At 36.6% G+C, this 27,971-nt stretch overlaps 1 protein-coding gene across 1 annotated transcript; it reads left to right on the plus strand.

Moving 5' to 3' along the window:
- Positions 1-240: 240 nt before the first annotated feature.
- On the plus strand, positions 241-27,971 carry CPA3 (carboxypeptidase A3). Its single transcript, XM_058730161.1, has 11 exons — positions 241-341; positions 440-515; positions 3,588-3,712; positions 12,675-12,777; positions 12,878-12,979; positions 14,281-14,382; positions 15,693-15,803; positions 17,187-17,277; positions 18,290-18,492; positions 20,325-20,409; positions 27,535-27,971. The coding sequence occupies exons 1-11, from the start codon at positions 274-276 to the stop codon at positions 27,720-27,722; spliced, it is 1,254 nt and encodes a 417-aa protein (XP_058586144.1). The 5' UTR covers positions 241-273; the 3' UTR covers positions 27,723-27,971.

A 27,971-nucleotide genomic window follows, 5' to 3' on the forward strand; every position in this document is an offset into this window, starting at 1 on the left:
TGGGCAAGTTATTTCCTAAAAAATTACTTTGCTTGCCATCTGTAAAATGGGTATTCCCAATTGTAAAAGGTAGGTAAGGAGCATAACATTGCATCTGCCACAAAATGGGCATTTAGTGTTAGTGCTTTTCCCACCCCTCCCTCCCCAACTAGCAAACGCAGGGGGAGGGACGTTTCATCCACCAGAGAACCCTCACAGGAAATCAGCTGCTCATCCAGATAAGAGCTGAGGCATAAAGCTGGCAGAGGGTCTTGGGGCAGGCACAGAAGAACCATGCGGTTCATCCTGCCTGTGGGTCTGATTGCTACCACCCTTGCAATTGCTCCTGTCCGCTTCGATGGGTAAATCTCCCCACCCTGTGTTCCAGGCTCTGTATAGGATGAGGGTGAAGGAATGCTGCTTTACAGTTCACGTGTTTCATCTTCTTGCATTCTCAAAGGGAGAAAGTGCTCCGCGTGAAGCTCCAGGATGAAAAACAAGCAAACATCATAAAGGACTTGGCCCAAACCAACCAGGTAAAGCATCTAGAGGGTTATTTTATCTTTTCTTTCTGTTCTCTAAAAGCTGCCTCTTCTGTATTTTATTTTTAACGCACACGGAGCTTCCCGAAACAAAGATGGAAGAAGTGGCAGGAGCTACTTGGATAATTCAGCCAATTGCCGCTACTTCCCTTGTTTTTGCTTATTTTTTTCCCAAATTACCAGTCCTGTTTTCCCTCCCCAAAGCTTTGCAAACAACAGCTTTTTCTAGGTAAAACTGTGAAATAAGGAGTCAGGCACTTGTGATACCTTTATGGGGGCCTCTTTCCCCTCCCTCCTCTTTGCCACCCTGATCTCCACCAGTGGCATAGTTTCTCTTAAAATTATGATACCATCAAGGTACTGGTTAACTGATAACATCAAAGTAATGGTTGATAATACCAAGATGTGACCCTTCCCAAGAGTAGGTCCACTTTGAAAGGAAAGTTCTAAAGTTCAATCCTATTTAAAATTCAATCTAAAGTTCAATCACTATTTTAAAATCCAAAAAGCTAGGAGCACCTGGGAGGCTGTCGGTTAAGCATCCAACTCTTGATTTCGGCTCAGGTAATGGTCTCACAGTTGTGGGATTGAGCAGCACATTGGGGTCTGCACTGGGCATGGAGCCTGCTTAGGATTCTCTCTCTGCCCCTTCCCAGCTCATTCTTTCTCTCTCTCTCTCTCTCTCTCTCTCTCTCTCTCTCTCTCTCTCTCTCTCTCTCTCTCTCTCTCTCTCTCTCTCTCCAGAACAAATAAATAAGCATTTAGAATAAAATAAAATCCAATGAGCTAACACAGTCACTTTATCATTTACTCAGCTGCTCCCATACACTGTGCCAGCCACCCGAAACATGTCACTTCAAATTCTCCACCAGATTTTCAGTGTCAGTGGCATAAACCCACTTAAAACAAAAGGACTGAAGTTCAAAGACAGTTACTTAAATGACCTAAACGACACAGCAGACTTAAACCCAGAACTGAATCTGGGATTTATTCCAGTCACACACACCCTCACCACCACATCAAACCAGTCAAAAGTTCTGCTCTTCTAATTCCCAAATGTGTTTCAAATCCACACTTTTCATTCCCTTGCCACTGCCAAATTCATGTCTGCCCTACATTTTACCAGGACACTTTCAATAGCCTCTTATCCTTCAATAGCCTCTAGCCCTGCCTCCCACAAACCAAATCTGCACTGCAACCTGATTGCTCTAAAACTTGATTATTCTATTCCTGCACCTGAAGCTTTTTAGTGAGATGTCACCTAGTGTGGAAAGAGCATGGCCTTCAGAGTTTCAAATACTAGCCATACGCTAGCTCTGTGGCCTTAGGCAAGTTACTTAACCTCTCTGGATCTCAGTCTCCTCCTCGGTAATTTGAGGATAATAATCATACCTACTTCCTAAGGTTGTTATAAAGGCTAAGTAAGCTAAGAGTTAATGTTCAGAAGGGCTCCTGGCCATAATAAGCATGGGTAAAGAAGTTTCTGTTGGTATTGGTGTGGCATTTGAAGTCCTTCATAACCTGCCAAACTGCTAGGCTCTACGGTCTCCTGCTCCACCACCCTTTTTCTCACTCCTCAAGCTCCATGAACACCAAAAATGACTTTAAATCATACTGCATCCCTCATATGTCCAATTTATGCTGTAGGAATCTGATAAAAATAAACCAATAAATATTGGTTGGTTCATAGCAGCCTCATATCAGCACATAACTGGCTGGCCTAGAGGTAGAATGCGAATCAACTACAAAATAGCCAGGTGGACTTAGACATGTCTACAAGCTTGGAATGGTGGGTGGAAAATGCACCTTTCCTTCACATTTCCCAAGTTGGGGAATTGTATTTCATTTGTTTTCACAATTATGGTTTTTTTTTTTTTTTTTAGTTTATTTATTTATTGTGGGGAGAGAGCATGCCAGTGTGTGGGGGAGGGGCAGAGAGTGCGGGAGAGAGAGAGAATTCCAAGCAGGCTCCATGCCATCAACGCAGAGACCAACGTGGGGCTCAAACCCACGAACTGTGAGATCCTGAACTGAGCCAAAATCAAGAGCCTGATGCTTAACTAACTAAGCCACCCAGGCACTCCTTGAGCATGGTTTTGAAGAACAACAACAAGAACTGAAATCTTCTCTTATTTATTTTAATCCAAATGTCTTCCTTTTGGGTCCATTCACCGAATTTCTGAAATTCTCAGCTAAAGGAAGAAAAAGAGAAGGGAATCAACAGTTGTTAAATTCCTGCATGTCCCAGACCTCATATATGCATTTCACAATCTTTACAACACTCCCGATGGAGTCCTCTTAACCCTATTTTTGGGGAAGAGACTTAAAACCCAAGGAGGTTTTTTTTTTTTTTAAGTGTTATTTATTTATTTTGATAGAGCATGAACAGGGGAGGGGCAGAAAGAGGAAGAGAGTGAATCCCAAGCAGGCTCCATGCTATCAGCACAGAGCTTGATGCAGGGCTGGAACTCACCAACTGTGAGATCATGACCTGAGCTAAAATCAAGAGTCAGATGCTTAACCCACTGGGCCACCCAGGCCCCTGTGAAACCCAAGGAGTCTTAGTATTGCCCAAGAACATATTGCTAGAAAAATGACAGGGCTGGCGATTATGCCTTCTGTTGGACACAAACCTTCTAGGAATTTCAAAGTTTACAGAGGCAACTGGTTTTGAGGCCTGACTCAGGGGCAGGGTGGGAGAGCCATTTTTTAATCTATATTCCCAATTAGAGTCAGATTCTATGGCTAAATCAATTGTGAAACAACTCCAATCAACTCCAAGATGGTAGAATCAAACAGATAAACCAAAAGCTACTCTTTTTTTTGTTGCATTTATACATACTATCTATGTCCTGACAAAGTGATCAGTACAAATGGTTTCTTTCTCACTCCCTAATATTCAACAGTATATTTGCAAACTCTCATAAGCTTATTAAGAGAAGAGTCAATACCTTAGCCACATTGAACCCCAAATTCTTTTTGTAGTATATGATACATAATTATTTCTTAAGAAATACGTATTGAGTGAACAAGGAACTGTGACTAACATTGAACTCATCTCCACAGCTTGACTTCTGGTATCCAGATGCCGCTCACCACGTAGCTGCTAATATGACAATAGATTTCCGAGTTAGTGAAAAGGAATCCCAGTCCATCCAGTCTTCTTTGGATCAAAATAAAATGCACTATGAGTAAGTCCTATGAAATATTCCAATGTGTTAGATGTTCAAAGTTTGAGGAATCTTGAAATTGAGAGGGAAGTATTATTTTTTAATTGGGCCAAGAAAATGAAAGCTCTATGAGATAAAACTTATAGTTACTTCCAGACTATTGAGGCCTAATTATAGAGGGGATAAAATCAAACTTGGCCAATCAACTCCCATCTTTTTTGTTCTGATCTGCAAGAAGGGCAATTACCTGTATCTGCCATCTCCAAAACCCATCCCCTAGTAAGGATATCATGCACTGCTGCAGGCATAGATGGTTTAACCACACTCATCACCTCTGACAGGTAATCAACACAGAGTTCAGGCACTATGGTGAGCACCTCATTCTTGAGAATTTGAATTCGCCTGCTAAATAAAAGGAGACCCAAATAACTGTGCTCATCTTTAAGTCAGAGATGTGGGAATATAAGATATATAATAAATAATTCTTTGTGAAATAAATTCTTCCTCAGAGAAAGCAAAGCAATGCAATTGAGTAAGACTTAAATTCAACAGGAGAGAATTCTCATATGGCCAAAGAGACAGAAATGAGTCATTACGGTCCCACAGAGAAATAAGGGAAACTTAAAACTCACTGAGCACCAACCATGGGCCACGCACAGTCTAGGCCCTGGGGCAGTGAACAAGGGAGCTCAGACATGAATATCACAGACCCAGACATAACATAAAAAACAAAATGTGTTTGATGGGCATTGAGGGGGGCACCTGTTGGGATGAGCACTGGGTGTTGTATGGAAACCAATTTGACAATAAATTTCATATTTAAAAAAAAGAAAAAAAGATTCACAGGGAACATAAAAAAAATGTGTTTGATGTAGTGAGGGGTCCTGTTTTCACTCCACCAGCTCCTGTCATCTCAGCAATTCCTTTTAAAATATATATATTTTTTATTTATTTTGAGAGAGATAGAGGCAGAGGGCAAGTGGGGGAGGGGCAGAGAGAGAATCCCAAGAATCCCAGAGAATCCCAGAGAATCCCAAGCAGGTTCCATGCTGTCAGCACAGGACCCAACATGGGGCTCAATCTCAAGAAAAGTGAGATCGTGACCCCAGCTGAAATTAAGAGTTGGACACTTAAACAACTGAGCCACCCAGGCACCCACCAGCAATTCCCTTTACTGAGACCTTCACCACTCAAAACAGTGCTAAACACTAGCTCTTTCTTTTTGAATTGCTGTTTCATGCCTCTGCTACCCAACATCGAGCAATAACTAAAAAAGCCTTCTTCTTCTGGCTGAGACATTGCAGAGCAGGATTTACTGCTGCTTATCATGACTTGATTGTGTTTATATTGCTACAGTATCCTCAATAAATATAAACTCAATTAAAATTAAGGAAAGACAAATATAAGACAAGTAAGCAAAATTCTTTTTCATAGCTTAATGGATTAAAAAGTTAGCAGGCCATTATCTGTGACTGTTGCTGATCATTGTCTTTGTTTTTGCTGTTGTTTAAAGAGATTGTGAAACAAATGTAGAAGTTAATAATTGAGGAGCACATATTCAAAATTAATTTATATAAGCATTTAACCCTTTGTAATGTATCAATACATACTTTTCTATTCACCATTAAAATTTCACCATTAAAATTAGAAATAGACACTTTTAAATGTACCTCGAAGATCTCAGAAACTGGTAGTGTTATTATAGACTCTGCTTATGCTAAGGTTCAGATGGTCTTCATTCTTGCATCTAAAAGAAATCACCCCTCCACCCTGGATACCCCATGGTGACCATGTCTCTTGATTCACTTCACAGCCAGTCTTCTTAAATGTGTGCCTCAATTACTATATTCATTTTACTTTATTACTATAGACCTGCCACAAATTCCTGTGATCAACTAATTCTTACTAAGTATCCATCCTGAGCTAAAATAAATTTTAGTTTGTCAATTTTGTTTAATATGATTTGAATAGCAGCAGAAAAATGAAGTATTATGTCTTCCTTAATATTCTGGTAATGTAGACAAAAAGCTAGTTGCCTGACATGAGTATGGACAGTGGAATAAATCACTGTGACAGAAGATAACTAGGCAGGTGGCACCTCTCTCTCTCCTCTTTGGACTTCCAGGTCTCTCCTAGCCTGAATCAATTCTGACTCAAACAAAGGTCTAAATCCAGATCCTCACAAATATAGTGTGCTTTTCACTTCGTCTTATGCCAAAATACTTCTTTGCTATCTACTTCAAGACCCAAAGTGTTAAACTACCAATAAAAATTAGTTTTATCTAATTAGGACATGATTTCTAGAAATTGGTCCAAATTAGCCACAGTTGTGGGAAAGCCACATAATTAGATAGTTACCTTCCTCAGAAATATAAATATGTAAAGTGATCTGTGCAGACAAGGACTACTTAAATCTTGTCTCCAAGTACTAATTATATAGATAATTTTATTTGCATATTAATTATATGTGTTACTTGGTGCCAGTCAGTAACAGAAGAGTGTTCTAAGAACAGAAACATCTGGTGGACCCAGGCAGCAGTCTGAATAAAACCACATTAAGAGGCTGGTTTGACACAATGATTTACTTAGACACCCTTCATTAGACAGTGCATATAAACCACTCTTTAGTTTAAAGTATCTGTGTAATTTTTTTTAGAAAATTAAATTACTAAGACAGATTTGATTTTAAAGTAGCATGTTTGCTCCATTTTTGTTTATACTTTCACAAAATCATAAAAGACCAAGTCCAAAAAACAAACAACATATACATGCCAACAAATCTGAATAGACTGGTGAAAAAAATGTCTAAAGAAAAGCACACCTATTGGACGGAGTCTAAAGGAGCAGACACCATATTTATTAGAGTCAGCAGTTAAAAACCCTAGTGTTTTTACTAATTGCTTTACCTTTTAGATATTTGTATTTCAGATACATTTTAGATTATCTGTTCTTTGATCAAAAGTTAAAATTAGAAAATAAAGAATTGTTAATGAAAGGTAATTCAGAAAACTATCAATATATATGATGTAACACAAACATAATAAAACTCAAATTATACAATTAAGTGAAATCATATTGAAATACACCTAGGATTATATATGCAAAAGATATATCTTTTCTTTGATCAAGAGTTAAAATCAGAAAATAAAGAACTGGTAATGAAAGGTAATTCAGAAAACTATCAATATATATGATGTAACACAAATATAGTAAAACTCAAATTATATAATTAAGTGAAATCTTATTAAGATGCACATAAGATTATATGGGAAATGCAAAAGAAATCCACATTGAACTGACTATTCTATACCAAACTTACTCATCAACACTTCAGATTAATGCCCAATTACCTAATAAAGCTTAGTCAGACACAAATTCATATTCCAAGTATATACATAGTCCTATCAAATAAGTATTTCAATCAAATAAACCATTCTAATGTCTTGTCCCATTCATTCTTCCTTCTTCTCTACATTTTTATATATTACTTGCCCAAGAGTAAAGCAGGTATAGTTATACCTGATACAAATGGCAAAGAGATGTTGGTCATGGTGGAAAGCAGAAGAGTGTGGTAAATAAGAATTTGGATTCTCCATGAGGCTGTCCAAGTCAAGTACCATTTAAACCACACATTAGCTACTTAAACATTGATGATTTATTTAACTTCTTAACCTCATTTTCTTCATCTTTATAATGGTATTTCATAGAGGTTTTCCAAGAGTGACTGGGACCATAAAATTGCCATTTGCCTGGTTCCTTTACTTCTACTTATGCAAGTGAGGGAAAGACCACTTATACATGTGTTTAAATGAGTGCGCACACACACACATGCACACATACACACTGTATAATAAGGAATAACTAAAGGCTATCACCACATGCTCCCCTTCCCTCCTAGTGAATATATTAGTGCCTTAAAGTTTATATCCAACACAGAGGTATGCCTCAAATGTTGAGAAATCCATGTCAGTAAATGCAAAGTTGGATACATGGTAACTCAGGGGGCTACTAGGGACAAATGAGATCTTGTGGAAACATGAAATCATGCTATTTGAATAGCCCCTATCCTGATGGAACACTGGCATGGAGGAGTAGAGGCAATCCAGACCAGTTTATAAGGCACAAAACAATGACTGCCTCCCTGGAACACGCTTCCCTACTGCATGTACACACACACACACACACACACACACACACACACACACACACACACACACCAGAGCCTATGGCAGTCACATACATTGACCTACCATTTTCCATTTCTCTGTTACTCTTTAAAACTAACAGATGGAGGGAGTATTGAAATTGTCAAAATAGGATCCATCCTGCCTCTTCTCTGAACTTCTTATCTATTTCCTGACCTTGGGGCACAGCCTTCCAGGAGAGTTGATCAGCTGGGCGAATGCTGCATAGTACTCAGCAGACTAAGACTACAGATCCGAGGGCGATACCCAGGGAATTTCACTCCTTGTCCCTGGAGGCACTGTTGTATAATGGCTCGAGAACACTGAGGTCAGACACCTCTAGGTTAAAATCCCAAATTCTGCATTTTAACAGTTATGTCAGCTTTGGAAACCTCTATCTAACTTTTGGGAGTGAAAATGGTACCAAATTAATAGTGATGATTTGAAAATTAAATGACAGAATGTAAATACCGTGCTGAGCTGAATGTCTGGCACATAATACAGGTTCAATAAACATTAGCCATTTCCATCATTAAATCCTCAGTGATAATTATTTATCCTTTCATCTACATTTAGGAATTTCTTTAACAAATTAAGCAAATCTTGGAACACTAAAATAATATTTGGGAGAAAGTAATTTGGTTTCATCTGCTTAAGCCTGGCTGCTGGTTAGTGGAAGGGCTCATGAAAATAACATCTGGCCCTGGCTCTTAATTTCCAGCCTTAGGCTTAATTTCTAGTCCCTATCAGCAACAATCTGGCACCATTCTCATGTCCTCATGCAGCTGCTTTGTGGAAAGGTCGTATTTTAGCTCACACGATTTTCTTTTGCTGTTGTTATCACAGAGGCTAAATTGATATGTGTAAGTCTAAAAATATTCTTAGATACGAGCTCCCTGTGACTAATTAATACTGCCTTCTGTTACAAATCAACCTCTGGGACCATAAAATTTCTCTTTTGCCTGGTTCTTCTACTTCCATAAATGCAGGTACAGCAAAAGCCTCACACCCTCTTTAGAACTTAAAACAATTAATTAAAGGAATTCATTGTCTATAGTGACCACCCATAATGTAATTTCCAATGGTTCTCTCAGGCTTCGTGAGCTTTAGTGCAACGTGACTCCAAATCTGTTGTCACGATTTTTCTTCTGAGAAATCCCAGATTCATCATAAGTCAAAAAGCCAAGCATACAGTGAATTAGATATAATGTGCATAATAATGTGTTTGTCAGTAATGTTAATGGGAATCAATATTCATGAGTAGTACTTGGTGTCATGTGCTAAATAAACTCTAATTAGAAGTATACCTCATTTATCTTCTGTCTCCAAACTCAGATCAGCCAGTCAATCAGCAAGAAGAAACCGACAAGTAGAGTTGGTGCTACAGTGTCACAGTTCATTATCGTAAGAAATCGAAGTATCAGAGTCAAACAACCACATACCGCCAAAGCCTTGTTTAAAGACACGTTAAGTCTGTGAATTGGTTGTCAATTTTCTGACCCGACTTCCCTGGGAACCTATGGCTTGCCAATCGCTTCCCACAGTTCAATTCATTTCATCCTCACCACAATCCTGGCTGATGTTTGGTTCCATTGTAAAAGTGAGTAAACGGAGGTTCAGAGAGATAGTTAACCTCCCTCCCCCAATATCACATAAAGTATAAGCCACAATGGGGTTGGAACCCAGAAATGACCATAGCGCCTCTTCCCACCAGGTCACCACTTCCTTACATGATAGGATTTATGGAGGTAAGAGTGCATGATACTGTCCTAAATGACTTGAATGAATGTTAAAAAATAGACAGTATCTTCGTATATAGGACTTACTGCTAACAGAGGGAAAATACACATGCATTTCATCCACAGCAGTAATGCTTTTATAAGAAGTCAATGGCAAATATGATAATCCAAATAAGGAAACTGCTCAAGTACAAATTCAAAACATCCCTGATTTTAAATATTTCACTGAAGTATTTCTATTATAAGCCATTGATCTCCATCTGCCCTGTAAAATATAGTGAATACTATAGTTTAATATAGTTGAGGGATTACTATTACCAACCTAAATTTTCACACTGTGCTATAAAAGGATAATAACCAGAAGGGCTATTTACATTATTAAAATATATTGGGTCTTTGGATTTGCACCAAAGGACCACTGACCTATGTTTGCTAAATCCTTCTATTTATTAGTTTATTTTCCTTAAGCTAACACTGACTGATAGTATGCTTGCTTCCCACAAGCCATTTTACCTATGTCCAATGTATTCCTTCTAGATTAAACAAGCTTTTTAATAATTATATCTAAAATACTATGGGGACACCTGGGTGGCTCAGTCAGTTGAACATCTGACTCTTGATTTCAGCTCAGGTTATGATCTCACGGTTTCTGAGATCGAGCCCCACATCAGGCTCTGTGCTGACAGAGCAGAGCCTGCTTGGGATTTTCTCTCTCTCATCTCTCTGCTTCTCTCTCTCTTTCTCTCTCTCTCCCAAAATAAATAAATAAACAAAAAAATTTTAAGTAAGAAGAATGAAGCTTTATGTGAGGGTGTTTGTTAATCTCTTATGGCTGTAATATATTTAACATTAAGGAATCTAATATAAAATTCAATGCAACTGTACATCAATGGATAACAATTTGATCGTATCAATAGACATTGCCATATTAATCTCAAATGGCAATCAACATTATATACCGTGGTGAAAGACAGATTTTCTTGTTGAAACCGGGAAAAAAAATAGAATGCCCTCTTTCACCATTATTATTTTCCATTGTTCAGAGTTTAGCCAATGCAATAAAGCAAGGGGAAAAAATAGTTATTGGAAAAAAGTACAAAGCATAATTTTTTGCAGAAGAAATAACTACCCTAAAACCCTTATAAAACCCATAAAGACATTGCTAAAAAATCCTTAGAAGTAAAAACATAGTTTTTTAACTAATAAGATAGCTAATATATAAGTATAACCAAAGCAATAAGTTTTTTAATATATGAATAATAACCAGTTCAAATGTTTAGTGAGAAAAAAAGCCACTCACAAGGCTAATAAAAATATATAAATACACAAAATATACAAAATTTTACTGAAAAATCAGACAGCTATATTATCGTCCATTATTAAGATTCTTCTCAAATTTATTCTTAATTTAATTCTAATGAAGAGCCTATATTTTTCTAATAATTCTATTAATTTCTAAAATGATCCTGAAAAAAATTTATTAATAACAGGTAAAATTACTCAAAAATTTGGAAACAAGAATAAGGAGACACTACATTAAATATTAAAATTCAATATTAAAACTATAATTTAATATGGTTTAGTTCTTACACAAGAGCAGGAAAACAGATCAGTGGAGCACAAGAGAAAATCCCAAAACAGACAAAGTATACAAAAATATTTGTGTATATATGAGATGACAATGGCATTTTTAAAATATAAATCTTAAAGTCAGACAAGGTTGCATTCAAATTCCCAACCCCAACATACACAAATTATGGGTATTTAAGCTTTATGAGCAACAATGACCCCATCTGTAAAAGGGTAATAATATTAGCAAGATAAAAATAATGTATGTAATGTATGTAAAATAATGTATGTAATAATATTAGCAAGATAAAAATAAAATAATGTATGTAAAATAAAGTATGGAACATATGAAACAAATGGATAATCAAGTGGAAATGTCATGTAGGCAATTGGACGCATAAGCCCCGGGAGAGGCAGGGGAAGAGCTAGGGCAGTGGTAGTTTCAGGGGAGAGTCCAGAACTGGAAATACAAATGTGGGAAACCATTAGGTCACCATTAGAGCCACGGAACTGAATGAGGTGATGAGATGAAATAACTCAGGAATAAGATGAAAATAGAGAAGAGGGTAAAGGTATAAGACTTTTGGATCCCCAATATTAGCCTCCTAAGAATTCTTCCTGCATCTTATTTCACCCCCTCCATATCAGCCTAACCATTTTCCAGCTCTACAGCTATGGACAAGTTATTTAAACACTTTGTACCTTGGTTTTCTCATCTGTAAAATGGGGGTAATAATTTCATGTGACAATTAAATGAGTTAATGTATATAAGGTGGTTAGAGCAATGACTAGCACATGGTAAGCGCTAAATACTATTAGCGCTAAATACTATTATTGTTATTCAAGTTTCTCCCAGCTCTGGAAGTGTGAAGTGATAAGGGATGGTCAGCAAATTTGTACATAAGAATATCCACTATTGACTGTATTGTGTGTATGTGTGCGTTTGAAGAAAGTTAGAGAGTGATTACAAATCAAGGCTGACCAACAGCAATATAATGCATGCCACATGTCCAATTTTAAAGATTCTAGTAGCCACATTAAAAAAGTTAAAAAGCAACAGGCAAAATTTATTCAGCAATATATTTTATTTAATCTAATATTAAATCTAATCTAATACTGAAAAATATTATTTTTCAACATGTAATGAATATAAAACTCATTAGTGAGGTATTTTACATAATTTTTATACAAAGTCTTCATAATCTAGTGCATATTTTACATATCAGCAACCTTTTTTGGACAAGCCCCATTTTTAAGTGCTCTAAAGCCATATGTGCCCAGACCACCACATTGAACAGCACAGCTCCAGATAAATGGGAATATATGAAGCCATACATACGACATTTATAAAAGAGATGGTTAGAGAATAATGAAGAAACAGGACAACCCTGATCAAAGAGCAGAAGGAAGAGAAAATTTCTGTAAATGAAAGATAACTGTGGGTTTTTTTCCTCCAGTAAATGTGTATTTTATCATTCCCCTGTCACACAGAATCTTGATCCATGATCTACAAGAAGAGATTGAAAAACAGTTTGATGTTAAAGAAGATATCCCAGGCAGGCACAGCTATGCAAAATACAATAACTGGGACAAGGTATAGTATAAAATGCCTGTAAAAAAACTGTAACCCTTAATATTTGTTCTCATTTATTTTTTTTTTATTCTAATTCCTCAAAATTGGTTTTGCTCTTAAGATTGTTGCTTGGACTGAAAAAATGGTGCATAAGCATCCTGAAATGGTCTCTCGTATTAAAATTGGAACCACTGTTGAAGATAATCCACTATATGTTCTCAAGGTAAAAATAATTCAAGAACTACTGATTCTTATAATTGTTGAAAAAACACTAATTTAAAAGTTACTTTGAGGGGCGCCTGGGTGGCTCAGTCGGTTAAGCGGCCGACTTCAGCTCAGGTCATGATCTCACAGTCCGTGAGTTCAAGCCCTGCGTCGGGCTCTGTACTGACAGCTCAGAGCCTGGAGCCTGTTTCAGATTCTGTGTCTCCTTCTCTCTGACCCTCCCCCGTTCATGCTCTGTCCCTCTCTGTCTCAAAAATAAATAAACGTTAAAAAAGAAAATTTTAAAGTTACTTTGACACAGCTAGTGAATTTTGAGACAATAAAGTCTTATCTTTTTGAAGAACATATAAGCTCTAAATGTCCATTCAAAAATAGAAATGATAGGTGGTTTTAGGTGAAACCAAGAAAGTCCTTGAATAAACCATTTGTGAGACACAACGGACAAACTCAGACAAATACCTTGTCCCATACCTTTATTATAAGAGTTTATGATGTGCCTGGTGTATAAAATAGTGTTCCATCCATTAAAATTCAGTGTAACTGATGACTAAGTGTTTAAGTCAGAGTGTGTTTAAGTGTTTAAGTTAAGAGAAGTTTAAATATCACAGAATCATAGGGTCCCAGAACAGTAAGTGAGGCATTTCAATCCTATGTTAATAGAGAATTCCCTTCTACAATGGAGCTGACAATTGCCATTCAGCTGCTGCTGGATGCTTGCACATCCAGAGACACTGCTCCCTGAAGCATCCCCTTAATAAATGAGAAGCCCTTCCTTACCCTGAATTCCCATCCATTCATTCTCTCCAACTAGCCCAAACAAATCTAAATTCCCTTCAAAATGACAGCCCTTCAAATATCCAGCCACCATTCCTCTTCCCCACTGCAAACACAACTACAAAATCTTTTCCACCCCAGGCTAAACATCCCATTTATGAAGCCAGAAAAACAAAAGGAAATGGCCAAAACAAAATAACCTATCATCTATTTCTCAAACCAAAGGATATTAACAATAAAATAAGAAAAACAATATATTGTGATTGTTTTAAAAACCATAAAAGCAACTCTAACACTAGGAAAAATTTTTTTAAAAGATATACTATATAATCGATTATGAATTATGTATAGACACTTCAGGATATAGAGTGAAGTGATCCTCCCTGAAAACAATATGTGTATAAACAGTTATTCAACAGAAGGCAGGGGAAAGAATTGCTTTGAGCACAGGAATGAGTTATTGGACAACAAGGGATCAACGTGTGAGTTCATGCAAAATAATATCTCAAGTTTAATTTTAAATAGATTGGGAAAAGGGATGAAAGGAGAAAGGCTATTTTTATGGATTGTGGCATTCATGCACGAGAATGGATCTCCCCAGCATTCTGCCAGTGGTTTGTCTATCAGGTAAGTGAATCGGAACGCTCATACAATTCTCCTTTGATTGTCAAATCTCCAGCACTTCACGGAGTGGCAACACCCCTTTCCAAATGAATGCAGTTCCACTTAACTAGAAGGGCCCACATTTGGTGCTGTCAGGAAATAAATGCTCTGGATTTTACTCATCGTTGGGGTTTTTATAAAATTGACACCTTCCTTCAAAATTCTTGACTTCCAGCTGACAGTTTATAAAAGTAAAAGAATTTTTTTTGGGGGGGGGGGGGCATGATACGGTTTCTCCTATAGTGAAGTATGGATGATCTGAAACTATCTTCATATTACAAGCTACAATCTTTGCCTTTCTTCAATGAGCTCAAAGCATATAGACCTCTAGCTCCTGTTTAGATAATTAATTGGCCAATCAATTGGCACTTGGAATTTTCATAGTTAATTTCCTTTCCAAGTGAAAAATAACTCACTTTTTTTAAAGGCAAATTCAGTTTATAAGTTGTTGTTCCTCTCATTCTAGTCTATTCTGACTCCCACCATCTAATAACTTTCTCTTTTCTGCCAGCTTTTGCATACAACATGCTGATGTAATATGAATGACAATGGCTTTCTGGGCATAGATACTTTCACTAGGAACGATTCTGCCAGGAGAACTGATTTATCTCTACACTTGTTTTAGCTCTTCCAGCTGAGGGCCAAGAGCTACAAAGGAATACATGTGATAGGGCTGCAAAAAATCTCTTGGCTCTGGAACAGATGTACCTGGAAGAGATTTCCAAGAATGAGAGAGATTTTAGGTAGCCACAGAAAGTACAGATAATTAGATAAATTTCAATCTGATAAGAGAAAAGGAGTTGATTGGCCAATCTAAATGCTTGAGCCTTTTATTAATGGAACATTTTTATTTAATCCTGTTTATAATTAATTTATGAATTTTCTCCAATAGTTACAGATTCCTATGTTTATAAACTCAATCTATATTTACCTAGAGGATGTGAGAGAAAGAATCCATTTAGAACAGTATGTACTGCTAATTTTTCACTTGGCCTCCATTCTTCCTATAAAACATCTTGCATGCTGTATGTGGAATGCTACTGTCTTGACAAAATGATCCTTTAAAGAATGTTCAGTTCAATTAATTTCACCAGTCTGAATAAGTGACTTTTATATGGGTCACTTATTTTTATGCTATTTAGGGGAAATATGTTTGAAGTCATGTGAACTTGAGTAAATGACTTAAGGAGTGATAGTTATTACTATTATAACCACAGCTTTCCACATGGTGTTAAACTTTACACCAATAGTTTAATTTTTTCCTACTCCTACAGGCAGCCAAAACTTATGGTAAAAACAAAATTATGACCAAACTCCTGGACCGAATGAATTTCTATGTTCTTCCTGTATTCAATGTTGATGGATATATTTGGTCATGGACACAGGTAACGCTCTATGGTCTCTTGTTCACATTTGGACAACATAGTATTTACCAACTTGAATGCACAGTGATTGCTATGTATTAAGTTGGATAGCCAGTTAATTCTGATTCAGAAAAATATATTTTTAAGAATTTCAATTTCAGACTAAGGCAAGCATGATTTGCTGGTTGCAGTAGGTGTCCTTGAAATAATAAGAAATTTTTGCCGCTGAAGCTGGTGAGGAAAATGAAATTAAGCAATAATTATAAAGGAAATGTATGTTATAGGATATGGCAAAAGCACATTCCACCTAAAAATAAAAGTCATTTAAAGACATTATGAACACACTGGCGCACCTGGGTGGCTCAGTCACTTAAGCATCTAACTCTTGATTTCTGCTCAGGTCAGGATCTCGTGGTTCGTGAGATCGAGACCCACATGGAGCTCTGTGCTCACAGCACAGAGCCTGCTTGGGCTACTCTCTTTCCCTTTTTCCCTGCCCCTCCCCCACTCCCTCTCACATGCTCTGTCTCTTTCTCTCTCTCTCCCAAAATAAACAAATAAAACTTAAAAAAAAAAAAGATATTAAGAACACTGACCTCAAAGCAAAAGGCACTGTATTCCAATCTATCTGTAACAAAATTTGATGTGGAATAACTGTATCAAAAAATAAAGACTGACACAAATAATCTGTCCTTTAACGGAATCCTGTATTGACTCACTGCTGTTAAAAAAGATTCATACTCGGGGCGCCTGGGTGGCTCAGTCGGTTGAGCGTCCGACTTCAGCTCAGGTCACGATCTCACGGTCCGTGAGTTCGAGCCCCGCGTCGGGCTCTGGACTGATGGCTCAGAGCCTGGAGCCTGCTTCTGATTCTGTGTCTCCCTCTCTCTCTGCCCCTCCCCCGTTCATGCTCTGTCTCTCTCTGTCTCAAAAATAAATAAATGTTAAAAAAAAAATTTTTTTTTTAAAAGATTCATACTGAACTTTCAGACAGATACTATCACATCCACTTATTTTCTGGAAATTATGCTCTAACAGTCACAATTTGACCCGTATTATACCTGAAATCTATAAATGGTGAAGAATGTAATGAAGTTATAATTTAAATCATAGGTAATTTCAGAACATTGTTGATAATTTTCTAGTACCGAGAACTAATCAACAGTTTTTAAAGCTAACTAAATTATCCTATCAAGGCCTTAGAATATTAATATAAAAAACAATGTTGCTGAAAATGTTACAAATTATAAGAAAACAATATATTTTTCTTCATAATAAAGAGCCTCAAGTTAACTAGGTATGTTTCAAATAAAACTATAGACACCTGCAGAGAGGATCTGAAATGATCGAACTGAAAAATGCAAATTGATCTGATGTAAACACTTCCATCATTCAATCCTGCAGAATCGCATGTGGAGAAAAAATCGTTCCAAGAACCAAAACTCCAACTGCATCGGCACTGACCTCAACAGGAACTTTAATGCCTCATGGAACTGTGAGTAGTAGACCTGATCTCAAGAAAAAGAGCTATAAAGACTGTTCAGACACCAAACTCAGTTAAACCACTTATTTATCTCAGCAAATATTATGTATTCCCTGAGTGTTAATTTTCTAATCTAAAAAATAAAGATAATCATCCCTACCTTAGAAACATTATGAATGTTTTGTTATATGGGAGGAAGTAGGGATGGGGTTGTTTATCAAACCATCTCTTTCTTAATACATCTAGCTTGCTAAAAATCAGACACATCCAGATGCATAAAAATTCAGATAATCTGAAGAGAGGTCTCGGGTCCCTCCTCTTCCTGGTCTGATAAAAGCCAAGAAATACCAGTGGTTAAAACCAACACAGAGATAGCTCTTCAGATGTTTGTGAAAAGAAACAGCTGGGGGCAAAGAAAGTGAAAAGGCTTAACAGAAATGCAATGATAAGCAGAAGTCTGCTACATCAGATGACAGTTGCTAGACAAATATGACTTCATCATTACAGTCAAGGAAAAATTACCACTACCCCAATTCATAAATTTTTTCTGTAACTAATTTTGTTGAAAATACCACCTCAGCTCTTAATTCTATTCTACCATAAAAATTATGAGAATAGCAGCTATCCCTAAGTGAGAGCTGCCTGCTGAACCAGGATGAAGAAACTCAGGCTCAAAAAATGAAATTCACACCAGTCCCCAACAAATTGTGGAGTAGGGTTGAACTGGAACTGGGGTCTATCTGGCTCCAGGCCCTGGGCTGCTTCTGATGTATTATTCCTGTGACCCTGGGAAACAGAAGCAAAATAAACAAGGCTAAGAATATTCCATTGGGCTGGGTCTGTCACCCTATGAGTTTTATGTACAAAGTTGGTCTGCAATGACTATGACACCAGAGAGATTGAGGCAGCCCTGTAAACCCGGGAAATGAAAATGTTTAAAACATTTTGCAAGTCCACATCAGAAGAGACAGAATCTTTACTGATGGGGAGCAAACTGCGATCTCATCCTCCACATCCACTGCAGCTTTTCCGAACACCAAGGACCCATGTGCAGAAACTTATCGGGGCCCAGAACCAGAGTCCGAGAAAGAGACCAAAGCTGTCACTGACTTCATTCGAAGCCACCTGAAATCAATCAAGGCCTATATCACCTTCCATTCCTACTCCCAGATGCTATTGTTTCCCTATGGATATACATCAAAACTGCCACCTAACTACAAGGACCTGGTATGTAGAAAAAAAACCTACGGTTTATGCACTGACACACACCACCACTGACTTTCACGAACAACTGTTCTTTATGAACAACTGCATTATGGTGAAAGAACTTCACACTTTCATACCAAAGAAAAGAACTAATAAAGTTTACCTTAGAGTTAAAATCATAATTCCTAAATTAATTCTTCATGTGATAAAAGGATATAAAATCTTTCAATGTGATTCTAAGATAAAGCCAGTAGGAAAAAATGTGTGGGCCATCCAGAGGAGAATTCCATGAATGCATAAACTGTTATCCAAACATTCACCATGGGTCATACTATAAAACCACACACAGCAAAAGTCTAACAGAACAGCAAAGATATCTGCTATTCCTGTCCCTAAGATGCCATATTTAAGAAGATCCATTGTATTTTTATCCTCTGGATCAACTTGGAAACAATATTAATTATTTTACTATCCAAAGAAAGAACATTATAAGTGTTTGTAAAGCCTCCTCACTGAGAATGCACTGTCTTTCAAGAACAAAAATCTACTATGTATCTTTTTCCTTTGCATAAAAACTGATTTGATCATGTTAGCTTAAAACAAACGAAAACTCTGCATATGGGTTCCAATGCATCACAAGAACTGGAAGTATGAATAGACAAAAATCCATAAAAAAGGATATTGTTAATTGCTGTAAAAGAAAGGAAATAAAGTAGATAAAGTTCAGTGTCCCAGATCCCATGGGGGCTGATAAATATAACACATTTGGTAAAAGCTATGGATGGTTCCAATATTGCCTCATATTTTTAAAAGTATATTTTTTTAAAAGAAGTCACAATTGTCATTTTGACTTCAGCCAATTGTATTCAGCACAACAGCATTTAATTTCAGTTGAAGCAGAGATTTAAACTAGTCATTAAAACCATCTGTATATATACAACAAAGAAAATATGCAAGCAATATGTGGCCAATAGTCATTTATTTAACCAAAATAGCTGAGAATCTGAACTCCATGAGTTTGATTAGTTCACAAAAATATACGGCAATGCAATTTCAATCTGCCCTTAAAAAATGGTATTATGAATTAAAAATACAAATACACATAACAAACCACTTTGAGTAAAGAGTTCCTACACAGCAACTAAACTGATTAAGAAAAAAAAATTTATCTTTTGGTTATATACATTACAGACTAAAAGTAAATCTTCATTTAGGGTACAAATACGTTAGTGACTATATTCCATTAAAATTCATTCCAATAATCATTCTCATAGCACAAAACACTAATGTGTATTAAAGGTCATGAAATGCATTAACTCTGGAAAAGAAACTCTAATTTAACGACTATTTTAAAGAGGAGTCAACCATCTTTCTCTTCCCTTGGCATGCTAAAATCCAATGTGGAAAAAGTCCTATGACAATATGATGCCCATAAAAACAAAGGAAACAGGACCATGGGAGAAACTGACTTTGGAAAAGACAAATATCTGAAGCCAAAAAATATCTGAGAGCAAGTAGAAAGAATATTATTTTTAGAAGAAAGGACAAAAACAAGAAAGCGGGGGGAGGGGGGAGAAGGGAGGAAACAAGGGAGAGAGGAAGAAGACAGAGAAAAGAAAGGGTAGAAATACAAAATGAGACATGACTGTTTATAACTTATTTCACATTTGTCTTCACATTGTCTTTACAATGACAATATATCTTCCCCAAAATAAATTTCTCACTTAACCATTGATTTTATTTTCATCTTCAATTGCCAAAAAACCAGTAAAATTTATTTTTTAATCCCCAATAAATTAACAGCATTTACATAGTTTCCTATTATTCCAACACTAACTTCCCTTTTTCTCCAGGCCAAAGTTGCAAAGATCGGCACTGATGTTCTATCAACTCGGTATGAAACCCGCTACATCTATGGCCCAATAGCATCAACTATCTGTAAGTCTTTCTTATTGTTTACTGTGCCATTTTCCCTAATTCTTTTTTATAGATATTAAAGAAAATTTTAGAACTTGTAAATTAGAACATTTAGAACTGATAATTTAAACCTCAGTTTTAACAGGTGATTCTGAATTTTATGTGAGTCTAGGGAACACATTTTTCCCTTTTGTGGGGATAAGATTTTTCTAGAAACAAATTATACTGAACTTTTACAAGGATACAAGGTCAATGGAAGTTGTTTTATCAAGATAAATTTGCGATTTAATTCATCCACCTTCCTGTTCCCAACCAACATGTATCCTCACTGGAACTCATGAGAATTAGTTGGGGCAAACTCAACAGTATTCTGTGGTTGTTTTGTTTTGTTTTGTTTTGTTTTTAATTGGACTCTCTTTTTGTGGCCTTGTCCCTATGCAAACACAGTCTTCCTCCCTAGCTCCTGGTGGGAAAATGGGCTGGCCAAAAGTTTCAGCCACTTTGATCACGTAAAATCAGTTTAACGTCTCTTTCACTAGTCCCTTCCTATTGTGTTAAACTGAAATCTATATGGTGGATTAAGAAATAGGATGTAAAGGTTCTAGTTCTGTTGCTTTTGTTTTAGTGTCTAAGTACCACATCTTCAATTTCAACTTATGCCCACATATCCCTAGCTTAGCTCTTGCTTCAAATAGAACTTAGTATTGACATAAAAGTACAGGTCATTATGTTTATGCATGTCAATAATACTTTTTTTCAAAAGACACATGTTAAGCCACAAGCATTATGTTATGTAGACTCCTGTGGACTAAAACCAGATTCCTAATTTGGTTCAGTTTTATTTTGACTTGTTTTGACTGTATTGCAGTAAGTTCCTTGAACCTAATGTGCCTTGAAAGGAGTAGACTTTTTTTAATTTAAATTTTTTTTTTTTCAACGGTTTTTATTTATTTTTGGGACAGAGAGAGACAGAGCATGAACGGGGGAGGGGCAGAGAGAGAGGGAGACACAGAATCGGAAACAGGCTCCAGGCTCCGAGCCATCAGCCCAGAGCCTGACGCAGGGCTCGAACCCACGGACCGCGAGATCGTGACCTGGCTGAAGTCGGACGCTTAACCGACTGCGCCACCCAGGCGCCCCAGGAGTAGACTTTTTTTAATATCAATATATTAAGAAAATGTCATCAACAACAAAAAATTATCTTGCACAAGTCCAAGAAGACTTCCAATTGGGAGAACTATAGATTGACATACAGTAGGTGGTATAGTACAATGGTTAATAGCACAAACTGAAGATATGCAGCTTGGGTTTGATTCCTTACTCAACTATGTACTAGATAGTGCCTTTGAGCAAATTGTTAATCTCTCCTTGCCTAAGTCTCCTCTTCTATAAAACAGCAAATGGTACTTAAATCCTAAGGTTGTGATAGGAATTTATGAAATGAGTTAACATACATAAAGCACTTAATAGGGTGCCTGGTATTTAGCAAGTGGTTTATATATATATATATATGTACGTATTTTAGTAGGTACAGATGTACACAAATAAAAAGCTAAGTAACACAGTCAATAGACTAAGTTCTACAAAAATTTATCCTTAAAGTGAGAAGCTTTCGGTGTTGCATTTATTTCATGCTTTATATAGTTTTTGCTTGAAATTTAAGGTTTTAAAGATATGAAAAGTGGTATCATAAAAGAAAATTTATTAAACTTAGTAACATCACATAATTATGAAAAATCACAAATTCTATTCATTCTCAATAACCACTATTAATCTTAATGAGAAATGTCACATAAATTTGCCAAAACAGAATAGCCATACTCTTTAACGTCACAACAGTTTACTTAACTGCAAATGGAGAACTAGTACATCTAGAAATTGACCAAGTTTATTAAAACATCTAGCATACTCTAAACCACCATACAAGACACAATTCCAACTTACCCCAACTCCATTGTTACCAAACTCTTATTTTTATATGCCTTTTTCTAATGAACTTAAACCCAACTCTAGCTAAAAATGGCAGCCTTCTTAATCACTAAAGCCACTACAGTTATCTCAGCTCACACACTCCACAAACTGCCTACAGTGCTGGACCCTGTTGATATCCCTTCTTCTTGCCATCCCTTGGCCTTCCTTACCAATGAACTCTCCTGGTTTGCCTCCCCCTCCTCCTTTTCTACTTGGTCTCTGCCGACTGCCTCTAAAAGTTGACATTTTCAAAAAAACAGGTACACTTCACACATACATCAGAAGATTCTCTCTTCAGGCCCCTCCTCCTCCTTCTGCTTCTTTCCCATCAGGGAAGTGCTCTCTTTCCTTAAAGGCTTGAGACTGCACTTGTCACCTGGAAGGCACCAGTGGCCAAGCTAGGGGGATCACTTTTCACTCAGGTAGTAGTTACCTGCAGCGATCAATGGGAAACCAGCAGCACTAGGGGAATCAACCAGACCAAATTAGCAATGCAAAGATTCTGAAAACCATATTGTCATCGGAACCACAAGTCACAGAAGAAGACCAGAGCCTAAATGCTAATCCTAAACACAGTGACTGACTGCTAAAATAGGTATCAGTTAAGATTTAAGATTTAACATAATAGCCAAAATGTCCAAATACAATCAAAAATCACTATCACACCAATAATGAGGAAAATAACAGCATGAAAGAGAAAAGACAATCAACAGATGCCAAAACTGAGATGATTTATAAGTTAGAATTATCTGACAAGAATTTCAAAGTCACCATCATTAAAATACTTCAACAAGTAATTAGATAGCCTTGAAACAAATGAAAATACAGAAAATCTCACTGAAAGAAAGAAAGAAAGAAAGAAAGAAAGAGAAAGAAAGAAAGAAAGAAAGAAAGAAAGAAAGAAAGAAAGAAAGAAAGAAAGAAAGAAAAAAGGAAGAAAGACATAAAAAGGAACCAAATGGAAATCACAGAACTGGAAAATACAACAACTTAAAATATTTAAAAATTCACTGGAAAGGCTCAATAGCAGAATGAATATGATGGAGGGAAGAATCAGTGAACTTAAAGAAAGAATAAGCCAATCTGAAGAGAGAAAACAAATTGAAAAAAGATGAGCAAAGCTTCAGGGACCTGAGGTGCGATAACAAAAGATCCAACATTCAAAACATCAAAATCTCAGAAGAGAAGGAGAGTGAGAATGGAAAAAATATATGGAAAAATAAAGACTGAAATTTATAAAAGTTCCTAAAAACATAAACCAATATATCAAAAAGCTGAGTGAATGTCAAACAGGATAAACTCAAAAAACTCACATTGAGTGCATCATAATTAAAATTCTGAAAACTAGAGGCACCTGGGTGGCTCAGTCAGTTGAGCGTCAGACGGGCTCAAGTCATGATCTCACAGTTTGTGGGTTTAAGTCCTGCATTGAGTTCTGTGCTGACAGCTCAGAGCCTGGAGCCTGCTTCAGATTCTATGTCTCCCTCTTTCTCTGCCCCTCCCGACTCGCATGCTGCCCCCCCCCTTTCAAAAATAAACATAAAAAAAATGTTTAAAATTCTGAAAACTAAAGACAAAGAAAAAACTTTTGAAAGCAACCAGAAACAATCCAGAGGGGGGGGAAAAAAACAATTCAAATGATAGATTTGTTGAAACCATGGAAAGCCAAAAGGAAATGATGATATTTTTCTAGTACTACAAGACAAGAACTATCTACCTTAAACTCTATATTCAGCAAAAATATCCTTCAGAAATGAAGAGGAAATAGGGGCACCTGGGTGACTGATCTGGTTAAGTGTCTAACTTTTGATTTCGGCTCAGGTCATGATCTCAAGATTCATAGGGATCAAGCCCTGGGTTGGGCTCTGTGCTGACAGCACAAGCCTGCTTGGGAATCTCTCTCTCTCCCTCTCTCTCTCTCTCTCACACTCTCTGTCCCTCTCCCACTTGTGCTCCCTCTCTGTCTCTAAAAATAAATAAATAAACTTAAAAAAAGGAAAGAAAAGTAAAGAAGAGGAAATAAAGACATTCTCAGACAAATTTCATCACCCAAACACCTACCCTGTAAATATGGCTAAAGGAGGGGTGCCTCAGTGGCTCAGTCAGTTAAGCATCTGACTCTTGATTTCAGCTTAGGTCATGATCCCAGAGTTGTTGGATCGAGCCCTGGTTAAGTGTACGACTGTTGATTTTGGCTCAGGTCATGATCTTGTGATCATGAGATTGAGTCCCATGTTAGGGTCAGCACTGAACAAGGAGCCTGCTCAGGATTCTCTCTCTCTCCCTCTCTTTCTGCCCTCTTTCTGTCCCTCCCCCACTCATACAAATTCTCTCTCTCTCTCTCTCTCTCTCAAGTAAATAAACATTTAAAAAAAATAAAAATGGCTAAAGGAGGTTCTCCAAATAAGAAATAAATGGTAATAGGAGAATGTTTGAAACTGTAGAAAGAAAACAAGAACAATGGATTATGTAATGAAAGAATGAATGAGCAAATGAATGACTATCTTCTCTTCATCATGGCGGAATGAAAAATTATAACACCATTTGATGTGATGCTCAATGCATATTCAGAAGTACTCAAGACAGCTATATTTAAAAAGTAGGAAGATAAAGAGAAACTAAGTGCAAGATTTCTATATGTCACTTGACATGGTAAAACACTGATATCAGCACATTGTGATAAATTATGTATGTATATTGTAATACTTGGAGCAACCACTAAAAACTTTACAACGTAATATACTCAAAAATGTTATTATAAATCAATCAAAATGGAATCCTTAAAATGTTCATTTAACCAGAAACATAAAAGAGAGGAATGAAAAACAGAGAGTCAAATATCAGACAATAAATATCAAACAGTATCAAAATAAATATCAAAAAAATAAGATGGTAGATTTAAGTCATATCAAAACTTAACCAAAGATATTAAATAGAGACAGATTGGCAGAGTGGATTTAAAAAAAAATGATTCAGTAATACACTGCCTACAATAAACTCACTTCAAATATGACACAGATGGGTTGAAAGGCTAGAAAGAGATATACCATACAAACATTAATCAAAGAGAAGTAGCCATATTAAATATCAGATAAAGTAAATTTCAAACCAAAAAACTTTGCTAGAAACAAAGAGGGACATTAATAAAGATAAAAGGATCAATTCACCAAGAAAAGATAGTGGATCAATTCACCAAGAAAAGATAATGATCCTGAATGTGTGGGAGCTGCTTTCTAAACAACATTTATGATGTTTCTCCCAATAACTTCAAAATTCATTTTCTCAAGCTCTGTCTTAAATGCGCTAAACATCCTTTTGTCTCCCCTCCTTTATCCTTTCTTTTCCTCATCACTATCCTCTCTGAGTTCCTGTTTCTATTAATAATATGTGGATTGTCTTCAGCCAACCAGACTGAAATCTCCATCATTTTGATCAGATTTTGTGACTCTTCCATTCCAGTATTTGTGACACGGACCACTCAATGCTATGCCCAGTGTGATGACTCTACACAAGTTCAGGCTTTCATTTCACAATACCTCCTAACCAGTTTCTACTTTTTCCAGTCCTAAGTATGGAACTAAAATAACTATTATCGCCTCCCAAACAAAACACCTTGTCCTGATTTATCAGGTTTTCTGAGCTTTGCCCACAAACTCTCACTTCTCCATTTGTTACAGTCCAGCTGAACCTCTCTCGTCATAAAAAGGCCTCCATGCTTTTCCATCTTCGTAGCTCACTGGCCAGAATGCCTTTCTTCCATTTCCATCTGGAAAAACACTAGCTTTTCTTCAAGGCTCTCCATCATAAAGGCGGTATTTAGTAGGCATTGAGCATAAAATGTCAACCTCCTCACCAGACATACATAATTTTTTTTAATCTACGTAAGAGTCAACATAAAGATTATACTGTTACCTTTCTTATGGTACTTACATATTCTTCCCTGTCTCTATTGATTTGCATCTTTGACTTCTCTCCCCTAAACTGTAAGTTCCCAAAGACATCAATATCATCTTTATCTTTGTAACCTGAACACACCCACCCTCCACAGTACCAAGTATAGTACACCATGCATATTAAAGGTTTAATAATATTTGTTGAATTGGGGCGCCTGGGTGGCTCAGGTAATTAAGCGTCCAACTTCAACTCAGGTCATGATCTCGTGGCTTGGGGGTTCAAGCCCCGCGTCAGGCTCTGTGCTGACAGCTCAGAGCCTGGAGCCTGCTTCGTATTCTGTGTCTCCTCCTCCCTCTGCCCCTCCGACGCTCATGCTCTGTCTCTCTCTGTCTCTCAATAATAAATAAATGTTAAAAAAAAATTGTTTAATAAATAAATAATATTTGTTGAATAATTTAAGAGCCAACCCTGTCTATTTCTACCAAAATATTTCTTCTTTCTTCATCACAACTTTGAGTTTTCATCCTTCAAACCTAAAATATTAATATCAGTTAAACTCATCACTTGTCCTGGAACATAAATTATTTTATATACAAAAAAGTAGTTTTTCTATTATGCAAATGAAAATATACATAAATGCATTTATAGTATACACATGCATTTGCATAAACCTTATATGTATATAACTTCTAGATGTCTGTTTAGATTTTCAAATAATAACATTCTTAGTAAATCTCATAAAAATTAACATTGAAAAGTTGGATTAGGGGATTAAATACATCCTTAAAATAATTGATTTAAGCTTTCTTGGTCTTTTAACTAGAAAATAGTTCACCCAAGCAACATGAATAGAAAGGGACCTGAACTATTAGGAAGAACATAATTTTGCCTAGCTTGTATGCATGATTTTTTTTTGGTTGAGTTTTCAGTGACCAGTGACCCCCTCCTTAGTTGGTTTACACAGCTGCTTGCACTTGCCCAGACCACCTCCATCTGCAACACTGTGTGCCCAGTAAACAAACTCAATTTATTTAGAGTACTGGCCCAAACAAAATGTAATTTTGAAAATGCAGCACATATTTAAAATGGGTGGTGGATCCCAAAACCATGATTATGTTTTATTCTACACTCTATACTATATAGACCACTACTCCCATTCCTTACTGCAATTAACTGTACACATAATTATTTTTATTGCTAATTTTACACCAGTGAATTTCCATTTCAAGAAAAACATTAGCATTTGTTTCTAATTAAATATTTATTGCTTATGTTTTACAGACCCGACATCAGGTTCTTCTTTAGACTGGGCTTACAACCTGGGCATCAAACACACATTTGCCTTTGAGCTCCGAGATAAAGGCAAATTTTGTTTTCTCCTTCCAGAATCTCAGATAAAGCCGACCTGTAAAGAGACCTTGCTAGCTGTTAAATTCATTGCCAAGTATATCCTCAAGCATACTTCCTAAAGAATTGGCCTCAGTTTGGAATAAGCCAAATAATGTTTCTTTATGCCTTCTGCCAGAAAGTCAATCTTCAATTACACCTAGATATAGCTTCCACATTACCTGAATAGGTCCCTCTCTTGCTCACTTAAGTTCTATGTTACTTCTTTTTGTTTTTATTTACTCTCAATAGCACCTTAACAAACAGCTTTAAGTGAAAGCTTTCAACAACCTTTCTTTGATCCAAATAAAGTTTGAAACCATCAAAAAGTA

This window comes from Neofelis nebulosa, chromosome 5 (genome assembly GCF_028018385.1).
Source record: "Neofelis nebulosa isolate mNeoNeb1 chromosome 5, mNeoNeb1.pri, whole genome shotgun sequence".
Classification (NCBI taxonomy): Eukaryota; Metazoa; Chordata; class Mammalia; order Carnivora; family Felidae; genus Neofelis; species Neofelis nebulosa.